A 12,499-nucleotide genomic window follows, 5' to 3' on the forward strand; every position below is an offset into this window, starting at 1 on the left:
TATCCACAATGTATGTCTATATCTACATATGTATATTTTAAATTTTACTTAACTCTATGCACATTCATTCCTCTAAGCATGATGAGGTCAGAATCTATTTCACTTTTACTTTTTATTTCTAGAATCTAGCATAGTGCTCCACACATGGTAGATACTTAATAAATGCTTACTGATTATTATTGATAAGTCTGAAAAGCCCAAGCTTGGCCAAATTTACGGTAGGACAGAAATGACAAAATTATCATCTATTTTTAGAATTAAGGATATATTTTTGAGAGGGGTTGCAGAATTTCTTTTTCTGAATACAGCAGGATATTCTAAACTACTAGTAAATTATTAAACTATTTTTATTTATTTGAAAGTTTAAAATTTAATCTACTCAAGAGAGATAACATCATCACAGGTTCCCAAAGCTGTATTAATAGAGATATGATTGTCCCTCTACACATTCAGTATTAACAATCTAATTCTACTCAATCATCTAAAATGTAAAAATGAAAATTTCTCAGGCAAGAATAGTAACCAAATTGTAGACCTAGTAAAAGGTCAAATAACATGCAAAAGAAAACAAACAAACAAACAAAAAAAACCCACCAAAAACAACTTTTGTCTTGACACAAAATAAAAAAAAATGATTGATGGTAGTTGTGTGAAATTAGATAAGCAAATTATTAGCTTTTGAATCTAAATTTTCTTAATAATATAATCAGTGAGTAGGATTAGATGATCCCCAAGACTTTGTCTTTCACATTTAATGATTACCTCCATTTTCTATGACTACTGATTTAAAATATATATATATATACCACCAAAACCAAAACTAAAAAGGACCATTACAAGAACCAAATAAATAATTTAACTTTTGAAATTATTTATCCAGGAGAGTTCCTCAACTAGAGTAAATACATAAAGCATCCAAGAATATTCTGACTGGCAAAGATAAATAATAGGCAGAGAATACTAAATATGAATAGTTATACAAATGAAAAAGGTAAAAAAGAGCCAACTCTTACATCATTTTGGGAAAAATGCAAATATACAAAGAAGTGTGTGTGTAGGGGGAAGAGAATGAAATATTAATAAATAGCATTTATAGCTATTTAAAGGGGGCTATAAAAAGTTATCCCAATATGGCAACTAAGAATTGGCTCAGGCATAGCAAAGTCACAAAGCACCAGTTTGGGAGTTCTCGTGGCATGAGTACCAACAACAAATGGAAGAGATACAATTTATATTTCTATACTGAAATAAGAGTTGTCATAACATCATGTAACACATAAGTAAACGAAGATTACAGAGACAATTGAAAATTACTGACTATAAATAAACTAGGAAAAATGAGTAAAATTGAGTTGTTATTGTAGTTGACTGAAGCCATATGCTTAAGAAAGTAAAATAACTGAATTTTTTTGTTGACTTTCGGGAATAAAAGATTAGACAAAACTCAATTACCAAAAACTTTTAAAAAAGCAAGGTCACTTTCTCGGAGTACTCAACACCCCCCCCCCCAACCCCAAACCAAAAAAACTATAGTAGTTTACACAGTTGTTAATTGCCATATCTTCCGAAATTGTTTTTGTGGTCTAAGTCATCTTTAACATAGGAAATTTGATTAATGCAAATGGCTGTTTGTCATATTATATCAAAGTCACTGTTCATCCTTATGTCCTAAAGTCAACTCCTCAGCTTGCTTTTTCCATCTTGTTCGTTTCACATTTTATTCTCTTAAAATATGATACATGAACACATGCCTACACATCATAATTCCCTCACCACTTCCTGGCTCTCCCCTACTTTTGGTTTCTTTTCTTTTCTTTTTAACTTATCTATGCTTCTATGTTCAACATTCCTTTCCTTTAGTTTCAATAGTAAATTCTGATCCTCTCTCCTGAAGTAAACACTATCCCATCAACCTATAGTTATGTTACTGGTTTTTCTTTCATAATTCTTCTCTTTTTTTCTCTTTCTTTATCTTTTTTTGTTACCCAGATGTTACTAATTGTAAAACCTGAATAAGAGTATTGCAATAATAAACCAATAAATATACATTTTTAAAATGAGAATAATTCATATGAATTCTAATTTTAAAATAACTTTTAAGTGATGATCATGAAATATAGATATACTGCCCTATAATTCTTAATGGTAATGTTTTCGCCCATAAGTGTAGTTCTTTTATCTTTTCCTGGATAATACCTATGTTACAAGTTAAATTGTAAAGAATTAAGTAATGAAACCTTTAGGAGAATAGTCATGTTAGTTAAGGGCAATTTCAGAAGAGTAATATCAGGTAAGGACTATTTGTCTGAAGGCTCTCATGTAAAAAAGTAACAATTGTGTAGATGCAAGAATAATAAGAGGCAACAGCGAAAGAAGAAAAGAAAGATAAGCAATATTCCTAGATAGAATGTGAAAGTGAAATATTTCCATAACTCTATCTTTAGGGTTGATCTGCCCATGCATCTAAGATCACAAATCCTTCCCTAGGCTAACTTCTTTTAAAGGTTCCAAGATCCATAAGATGCAGCACGGGTTCCATGAGTGGAGATCTATGGAGGCAATTCTATAAAGAACAATGAGTTTTGTGTTTCTACTGGATTGAAATGATTGATAAATTAAATTAATGACACTGAAAATTTGTTGAATGTATTGTTTAAAAATATTCCTTTTAAATAGTTTTACCTCACTTTCAAGAAAGAAAAGAACCAGCATCCTGATAAGATTCCCATTGGGACTGTTCCGACCCCTCCTCTTTGCTAATGCTTCTTCTGCTTGGGGATCATGTCTGCTAAATAGCCTAGAAGGAAGCAACAAATGAAAAGCTTTTAAGTTTCATAATAAATATTTATTTATTTAACTTTATTAAATTTTAAAAAGTGAAATGAAATAATGTATTTTCCCCTCTGCATTTCATTGTCTTTTTCTGCTTTGTCAAGTTTTTGCAGAAGTAAAAAAAAAAAAAAAAAAATTAAGATCAGAATGAATAATAAAGTCTAAGGAATATACCCACACCAGTTAAATACAGCTTTAACATAAACGTTCATATTTAAGAAATATTTTTACTAGCCATGAATATTCTATGAAATAAATTTTGAAAATAATGCAACATTTACTTAACATAATGATTTATGAGCGGTTGGTACTGTAATTTTCTACTATGTTTTTGGGAAAGTGGCAGAACCTGCAAACTAAAACACTTATGAAGAAATAACTGATAAAGATATTGAATTTAAAAATCATTAAAAGATAATCAAGTAGTATATTGAAAAGTCTCAATTCAAATGGCTTCCTCAAAACAAGACTGTTGAGAAACAGTAAATGAAAAGAATAATAATACAGGAAAAATTTGATTTTGTAAATGTACATTTAAAACAACATAAAACTGGGGGGCTTGCTTCTACAAATTATTCAAATACAAGAGAATAAAAATAAAAACACAATAAATTCATACATATTTCAAAAAATTCCATGTATCAAGTAACTTTAAAATTTACCTGAATGGGCAATTCCATTGAATTTCTATAAATTTGCATATCAGAATACTATCATTGGAATTTTTCTTTTACATAAAGAAATCTTCAACCTTTTCATGGAAAACACCCACTCTGCATAGCCTCAAAGCATTAATGTAATATGCTCAGTAGAGTAGAGAACTAGAAAATGATATACTTGAGTTCTGAATCAAAGAATTGTGGCACACAAGTACAAGGTACTTCAAGGTCCAACCAATACCCTCCATGTACACCATTGTTAAAGTGAAGGGAAAAGAGGATCAAAGAAATCTTTAAGCGAAGTCATTTTGGTAAGAAGCATCACAGATAGGATTTATAGATTGCAGGTAATCCTTCTTCCACCGCTGCATGCTACCTCCCTTGATCTGCTTTATAAAGATATATTTAATGGCTGAATATTGAATGTTTTATAAGCTCCTAAAAAATATAATCCAGTTTTTGGTTTTAAAAAAATCTTTTGTGAAAAGTAAAAGATCACATTAAATTTCCATTAAGGAAATGATGCTGAGAGAGAACCAGTAAAAACAACAACAACAACAACAACAACAACAACAACAACAACAACAACAAAACCCAAAAAATACCTCACTATAACCTGCTATTATTTGACTTGGTATGCCCAGTCCAAACTATCTTAGAACACTTACTTAGGGGGTGGTTTTAATAACAATTTCACTGAAAAGTTTTATTTACTAGAGAACAAATTTATAAAAACTTATCCACAATTCTAAAAGTGAGTTAATAAAAATGAATTAATATTAGAAATCCAAACTAAGGTAAGCAGGGATCAAATCATACAATAGTTTATTTTTATTATTATGAAGTTATAGATTTAACTTAAAACCTTATATTCATACCTTATATTGAACAAAACTTTACCAGGAATTTTGTACTTATCTTGAATAATAATTTTCTCCTAACATTTCTTTTTAATTTCTTAAGTTACAACTGTTTCGGTTTGTATTCACTTCCCAATATCATCCAGAGATTTCGGGAGAAAATTTCATATTATCAAAGAAATAACTCATTATTTTAAATTCTCTAAGATGAATCAATTGTTCAATTGTATGTTCATGCAGAAATAAATCTTTATATTCTAAATGATAAAGCTTCTCAGGTAGATAAACAATTTACTCAATCTGCTATCTGTTACTGCTTCTAGAAATTATTAGGAAAAACATTTGTATTTACTGTCATTACAGAATATGAAATGTTTCACATCAATGGCAGAAACCACAGTGCCTGCAAATATATCAAATCTATCATTAGATTTTTTTTTGGTATATTCAATTGGTTCATCTCACAGAATTTAAAATAATGACTTATATAACTAGTGCTACTGTTATTTGCTTTAGTATTCTTTCTTTTTACTTTAAATGGGAAAATCTGACAGTTTTAAGCAGCTTTCATTCTGCTACAATCCTGGGACTAGCAAGCTGTTCTATGTACAATTAGAAAAAAGCAACTGAGATCAGCCATAAATAAGGACTCACTTGGATGTAAATTTCTGAAAAAATTGGACCACATATACCAAGATAAGCTTCAAAGTAATATGTGATCAAGATATAAAAGATCACATTTTAAATAAATTTAACAAAGGAAAAAAATTACCCATCAAATTTATTCAAAGAAGAAAAATTCATGACTAAATAAGAAAGAGTAAGGAAAGATAAAATGGATACAATTAAAAAACTTTTGCACAAATAAATATAATAAATCTAAAATTAAAAAAGAAAATAATAACTGGGGAAAATCATTGTAATAAATTTTCTGATATTGGTCTCATTCCAAAGTATGTAGGGAACTATGTTAAATTTTAAGAAAAAGAACCATTCTCCACTGGATAAAGGGTCTAAGGAAAAGTTATTTATAGCTAGATGAAAAAAAATTCTAAATTACTGATAATCAGAGAAATATAAATTAAGCAAATCTGAGAATCCATCTTGCACCCATCAATTTAACAAGGATGACTAAAAAGACATTTTCTTAAAAAGAAAATGATAAATGTTGGAGGGATCATGAGAAAACAAGCCTACTGATTTGCTATTGGTAGACCTATGAACAGGTTTTCATAGATAGCCATTCTGAAAAACAATATGGAATTAGTAACAAAAGTTGCATTCTCTTTGACTGATGTATAATACTACTAAAACTTATATCCAAAAGATTTTTAAAAATGGGGAACGGGGGAGAGAGAAGAAATTCCTAAAAACAAAAACAAATAAACAAACAAAAACAGCCATCAATAGGAGTTACAAAGTTTAATATATGAATATAATGGAGTAATACTGTATCATAAGAAATGAGAAAAGATGATTTCAAAGAGATATGGACAGAGTTAGACCCAAAACAATTTATTTCACATCATGAATATTAGAAAAGTGAACACTTCTGAAGAAACTGATGGAAGAATGAAGATGAGCAAAACAATTCAGACAATTAACTACAACACTAAAAAGAAACAACTTTGAAAGTTTAAAAAAAAAAAAAAAAACAACCCACATGTTCCAGAGGACTAAAGATGAAACATATATAGTTCATCACCTAATAAGAAGATGCTGGATTCAGGGTGGAGTTTGAAGCAAATTTTATTTTTTTCTTTTTATTTTCAAAACTTATGCAAGGATACTTTTTCACCATTGATCCTTGCAAAATCTTGTGTTCCAATTTCTTCCCTCTTCCCCCCATCCCCTCTCCTCTAGATGGCAAATAATCTAATATATGTTAAATATGGTAAAAACCTATTCCTTTCCCCTATCTCCTCTCCTAGATAGCAAGTAATCTAATGTATGTTAATCATGTTGAAAAATGTATGTAAATCCAATAAGCATACATATTTATATGATGATTATCTTGCAGCATGAGAAAACCAGATAAAAAAGGAAAAAAAAATGAAAGAAAATAAAACAACAAACAACAAAAGAAATGAAAATAAAATGTTGTGATCCACATTCATTCTACAGACCTCTCTCTGGATGTAGATGGTTCTCGTCATTATAAAATCATTAGAACTGGCCTGAATCAATGAGAAAATTTTTTAACATGGCCAATATATCTGTTTTGCTTGACTGTATATATGTTAACAGGATTTTTTTTTTAAATGGGGGTGGTAAAAAAGAAAAATAGAATTTGTCAATTAAAAAATAAAATTTAATTCAAAATTTTCAAAAAAAGAAAACCTATCACCAAGGTAGGCTTTTGTTTTAGTATGAAACTAATGGATTTCACAATTTTTTTCAAAATCAGTATAGATTAAATCCTACATATATTAGCATTAAAGGAAAAAGGTCTCAAGGCTTAAGAGGAATTTTAGGGCATTTGATAACTAATATTCATGTGACAAACATTAAAAAAGAATAAAACAGTATCTTTTGTTGTTAATATATTCTGCCTTCACTATTTCCCAATAATACTTTATTAAATTCACAAAAAATGGAGAAAAAAGAACATTTTTGAAATACATGAATGCAATTAACAAAATTCTTGCACTGTAAAATCACTGAAAACTTGGAAAGATAACTGTCAGTGTTAAGGCTTTTTCAATTCTTAGATAAAAGAATAACAAGCAAGCTTTCATGGTCTGCCTATAGGATAGCCTTCTTAAGTTGCAAACTGCTGTTAGGTATATAATCGTCTCTATCTTATTAGCTTTCTGCACTTAATACTACAAGAAAGTGACCATGATTACTGTTAACTCACTTTTTATGAAGGAATTCACCTGCTGCTACTGCAACAGGCCGGTGTGCTGAATATACCAAGTGGTAAACATTTTCACAGTCTTCATTGGAAAGTGCTTCTTCACTTCCACTGAAAAATTCATATGACATATTAACCAAAACATTATTTACATTACATTCCCCATTTTTCAGCTAAATACATTTATTAGAATTATAGATAGTAAGCAACATGAAATTTCAACTTGAGAGATATGTACTTTTGGAAGAGTGAGAGACAGTTGGGATAGTGGCCAGAGAAACAACTTGGGAGTCAGAAAAATACTGCCCCTTGGATACATATAAACTTGGGTAAATCACTTAGCCTATGTGAGTTGACTCAGGCAACAGTGTGAAAAAAACAGAATTTGTGAAATGGAAAAAAAAAATCCATAGAACAAAAAATTCATTTAAAAATTCAATTGTACAAATTCTAGAGAACAATCTGGAACTATGTCCAAAAGGCAATAAAACCGTGTAATATATTTCCATATTCCCACCTATATCCCTAGTTACTGGCACCCAAATGTGGAATTCAGATTATATTAACCCCTACTAACCTTCATCAGTACATGATTGCTAATCCTATTCTAATCAGGTGACATATAATCCCTAAAGGGACTAGGGTTAACTGCTATTTGTCAGGTCTCTGCATAGCACAGTATCCCCATCATTATTTCTTCTATTTATAATCACCAAGAATAAACAACATTTTGGTTTCTTTTTTATACTTTGTTTCTTTATGTTTCAACTGATAAATTAGCTAGATCCCTTATGGCCACTTCCCACATTATCCAAGTGATTTGATTTTTAGCCACAGCATTAATAAAAGTACTTGTACATGGAATAAGGATGGTTTCTGAATTCAAGACATTATTAATACTTGAAATACTTACTGAAGTATTAAAGTAACTAATCTAATAGCTTCCACAGCAACATCATATTCCTTATCAAGTGTCATTGATACAATGCGATCCTAAAACAAGTAATCAGGGAAAAAAAAATTCATAAAAAACAAGCTCATATATTTGTTACTGGTAAGTACAAAACTCTTCATTTGTCAGAAATGACAGGTGCATCTTTATGCTGACAGTTTCCAGGCCCATAAAAGCACAGCATACTGGATGAGAAAGCTATTTAGTTAAAAACTTGATAGTGCAAGAGTATGAACACATAATAAAATCAGAAAGCTTTCATGTATTCAAGACCTAAATGGAAAAAAAAATTCTTAACCATATTTTATTTACATTGTGATAATTTGTTTACTTTTAAAAAACCTTTTAATGCAGTTTATAACTTAGAAACTTCAAAAGTAATGAAACAAAATCCATTTATCCAAAATCCATTATCAGGAATTCATAACAACTTAGGTTTAAAGTGAGTTTGAATACTTCTACATGTATAGCCCCAACTTTATTTTCCAATTAAATATAAAATCTTCCTCACCGGAGCAATGAATGACTTAAGGAAGAGTTAATATTAGAATAGCTTAGGACACAAAATGTTTAACTTTAAACAAGTCTTAAAAGTCACCTTCCCACTTCCTCTGTTTTTGAATTCATAAAATCTAAAAGATCTCATCTCCATAATGTCTTATATCTAACATAATATATACGCTAGCCAGAAAAAATTATGTATTTTAGGACTTTTATTAACTAAACTTGATATTTTGCATATAAATTTCACAAATGAAAAGGGCTACTTGTTAATTCTATCCTCTAAAGTTACTAAAAACGTGGCTACTGAAAATAAATTATAGATTCTGTTGTTTCACATGTATTAAAGCTCTCATCAATACCTTGGATAATCACTTTACAAATATGATATAAAACAGTAGCCAGGAAAATGTGAAAAATAAGTAAAAGGCTGGTAGAAATCATGTCAACTCTGTGGTTCACTTTAAAGGAAGAAATGATTATGACTTTCAGTAGCACTAACAATCCAAATATGTTTCTTTTCCAAATCTAGATTTCAAATAAAACTCAAAACATGAAGTGAGGAATAGCTGTATTAAAGAATCATAATTGCAATAATATTCTTCACTCTACATCAGAAATACCAATAATTAAAAGTGATAAAGAAGAAACATAAAATCACTAACAACTAGATGGTGTAAGTTACGTTCTTTTTCCAAATCACAGTTATTCATACATACCTTGAATCTGTTAGTGAATAATTCCAATTTGGGAAACAATTCTCTATTGGTATACAGACTCTGTAGTGCTTTTAAACACTTCAGCCGGACTTCACCTTGCTAAAAAAAAAAAAAAATAGAATTAGGCAGTATCATGAGACATATATATAATTTTAAAGGAAATCTAAGTGAAATATTCTAGCTTTGTCACTTAACATTATAATGCATTTTATTGTAAGATATACGATTAGACTGGAATAGACTGTACAAAATTTGTATTCCATTTACAGTTAATTCTTCAAATAATTTAAAATTCATTGAAAAACTTCATTTATTTACAAGATAATTTTTCTAAAATATAGTTAGTGATAACTGGTATAATCGGTTCTCTCTTCCATACTATGTTAGAATCTTAGAAAATTTCTTTGTTCCCACAGATATCCATATTTAATCAGAGAAAAGGCACATACTCCCATTACTTAAGATCACTACTAGATAAAATATGACCAAAATGCTCTAGTTAGAAAGCAAAAGATGAAATTCAAACAAAAAAGTTAGGGATTTTAGAGCTAAGTATTTTAAAAGATATGGGGGGAAAATTGGAGTTTCTTGGATAAGATAATTTAAACATTCAAATATGGACTATGAATAACTGAAGGGAGTGGGTGGGAGAATTTTTATAAAGTCAATTGAATTCAGTGTGACAATTTAGTGGTCATGGCTATGATGAAGAAAAGGTATGAAAATTTAAAATAAGGTATTTAGATTATATTACTGATAGAAAAAGAGATTAGAGAGCAAGATACAGAGATCTTAGATTATCTGGAGTAGTACAAAGACCAGTAGGAAAAATTATAATTAAAAGCTAAAGAGAAACTTGGGTAAATAAATCCAATAAAATAGAAATTATGAAGTCATATTTTTCTAACTCTACAAAATTTTACAAAGTGCTCTCCTTACACTAACCCTGAAAACTGTAAATAAAAGCATTATTAATCTCATTTTGTATAAAAGAAAATGGGAGGGTCTTGCCTCAGCTTACAAAGGGAAGAACTAAGATTTAAATTTAGATTCTCTAGCTTTATATCAATTCTCTTTCTACTTTGGCATCCTGCCAGGTAAAAAGAAAGAAAATATTTAGCGACAAGACTGTTAAGCACATATTCATAGTCGAATTAACCACCACATCAAGAAAGAAAACTTGAGAAAATGATCATAGTTCATTTCTCATAGATTGATATAAGAAAGCTAAATAAAAACTGAAACAATTCTTCTTTAGGCTGCAAGTTCTCTACAATCAAAAGTTATCTTGCACACTTGTCTGTGAGAGCATTACTGAACCAGATTGGAAGTCATCTCAGGTCTTTCTATCTCTTTTCTAAGACAAGATCTCAGGAGCCAAGCTGATCAGGGAGACAAGTTTCAAGATGAACATTCTGACCAGAAGCAAAAAAAAAAAAAAAAAAAAAAAAAGAAAGCAAAACAGGTTTGATGAGTATGATCTAGGTTGGAAATAAGGGATGAATAGTTCTGAGGAATAACACTAGAGGATATTACTACTAGAACAGTAGTATCTCAGAAAAAGCCTGTATGAAAGTTGATACTAGTAATGTAAGAATATAAATGAATGTAATTCACCTATTCGTTACATAAATTTTTATATAAAAATAAAATGTCTATTCTGTGAAAGAAAATATTTTTATATTTTTGCAGGCAAAGAAACTAATGAATGGGTGTCAACATCCAACTTCTTACTCTTTCCTGCCATTCCAAACCAAGATCATCTTCTTTCAATGTCTATAGTGTTAATGTTTTCATAAATCATTGTATAATTGCACACCAATTTTTTTGTGTAATGTTGTTTTCAGAAATTAAGTTATTTTACCCACTGTATGGTACAATCTACTGTGTGTGTGTGTGTGTGTGTGTGTGTGTGTGTATGTAGTATATATAGTTAAATGTTCATTATTGTATTTTTAAAAGAGAGCCAGTATTTTGTACCTGAATTCAGGTTCTTCTCTTGACACATACTGGCCATGTGCCCTTGGGAAAGACCCTCAGCAAATCTGCACTTAGAACAAATGCAGACCAATATTGCTAAGGGATATCCTTCAGGTGTAGCTACCTATACTGATGAATCACAGGTTCCACTATAACCCTTAATTTAATATGACAATGAAATAAAAAAATAAGAAAGTTCATTTATCTTTTGATATGCCATCATGATAAAAGAATTTGTAATTTGTCATTTTTTCAAACTTAGCAAAGGAACAGATTATTCAAATTCTAACACAGATATTCAGAGTCCTTCTTGAAATGTGGTATTTTATTTTCAACTTTTGAATGGGAATCTAATGGGTTTTCCCTCATTGGATTAATTACTTTTTGTTTCCTTATATATGTAAAGGTTTATCTTTCCTATGAATACAAGATAAAACATCCCTTCAGACAAGGAGATAATCTTTTTTTTTTTTTTTTTTTTTTTTCCCTTAATTTTTATTTATTTATTTAGAATTTTTTTTTCACAGTACATATGCATGAGTATTTTTTTTTTATAATATTATCCCTTGTATTCATTTTTCCAAATTATCCCCCCTTTCTCCACTCCCTCCCCTTGATGACAGGCAATCCCATACATTTTACATGTGTTACAATAAAACCTAGATACAATATATGTGTGTAAATCCCATTTTCTTGTTACACATTAAGTATTAGATTCCGAAGGTGTAAGTAACCTGGGTAGATAGACAGTAGTGCTAACAATTTACATTCACTTCCCAGTGTTCCTTCTCTGGGTGTAGTTATTTCTGTTCATCATTGATCAACTGGAAGTGAGTTGGATCTTCTTTATGTTGAAGATTTCCACTTCCATCAGAATACCTCTTCATACAGCATTGAAGTGTACAGTGATCTTCTGGTTCTGCTCATTTAACTCAGCATCAGTTGATGTAAGTCTCTCCAAGCCTCTCTATTCCTCCTGCTGGTCATTTCTTATAGAGCAATAATATTCCATAACATTCATATGCCATAATTTACCCAACCATTCTCCAACTGATGGGCATCCATTCATCTTCCAGTTTCTAGCTACAACAAAAAGAGCTGCCACAAACATTTTGCATGCCCTTAATTTTTAATGGATT

General features: G+C 30.0%; 1 protein-coding gene across 3 annotated transcripts in view; it reads right to left on the reverse strand.

The window, feature by feature from the left end:
• The window catches only part of STAG1 (STAG1 cohesin complex component), a 318,115-nt gene that overhangs the window by 90,048 nt on the left and 215,568 nt on the right, over positions 1-12,499 (reverse strand). For all 3 annotated transcript variants that reach the window (XM_074301602.1, XM_074301601.1, XM_074301603.1), the window contains 4 exons: positions 9,381-9,479; positions 8,122-8,201; positions 7,212-7,319; positions 2,683-2,797 (listed from right to left, as the gene is read on the reverse strand). In XM_074301602.1, coding sequence (XP_074157703.1) covers positions 2,683-2,797; positions 7,212-7,319; positions 8,122-8,201; positions 9,381-9,479 — 402 coding nt within the window. The remainder of the gene's footprint in view (positions 1-2,682; positions 2,798-7,211; positions 7,320-8,121; positions 8,202-9,380; positions 9,480-12,499) is intronic.

This window comes from Sminthopsis crassicaudata, chromosome 3 (assembly GCF_048593235.1).
Source record: "Sminthopsis crassicaudata isolate SCR6 chromosome 3, ASM4859323v1, whole genome shotgun sequence".
NCBI classification, from domain to species: Eukaryota; Metazoa; Chordata; class Mammalia; order Dasyuromorphia; family Dasyuridae; genus Sminthopsis; species Sminthopsis crassicaudata.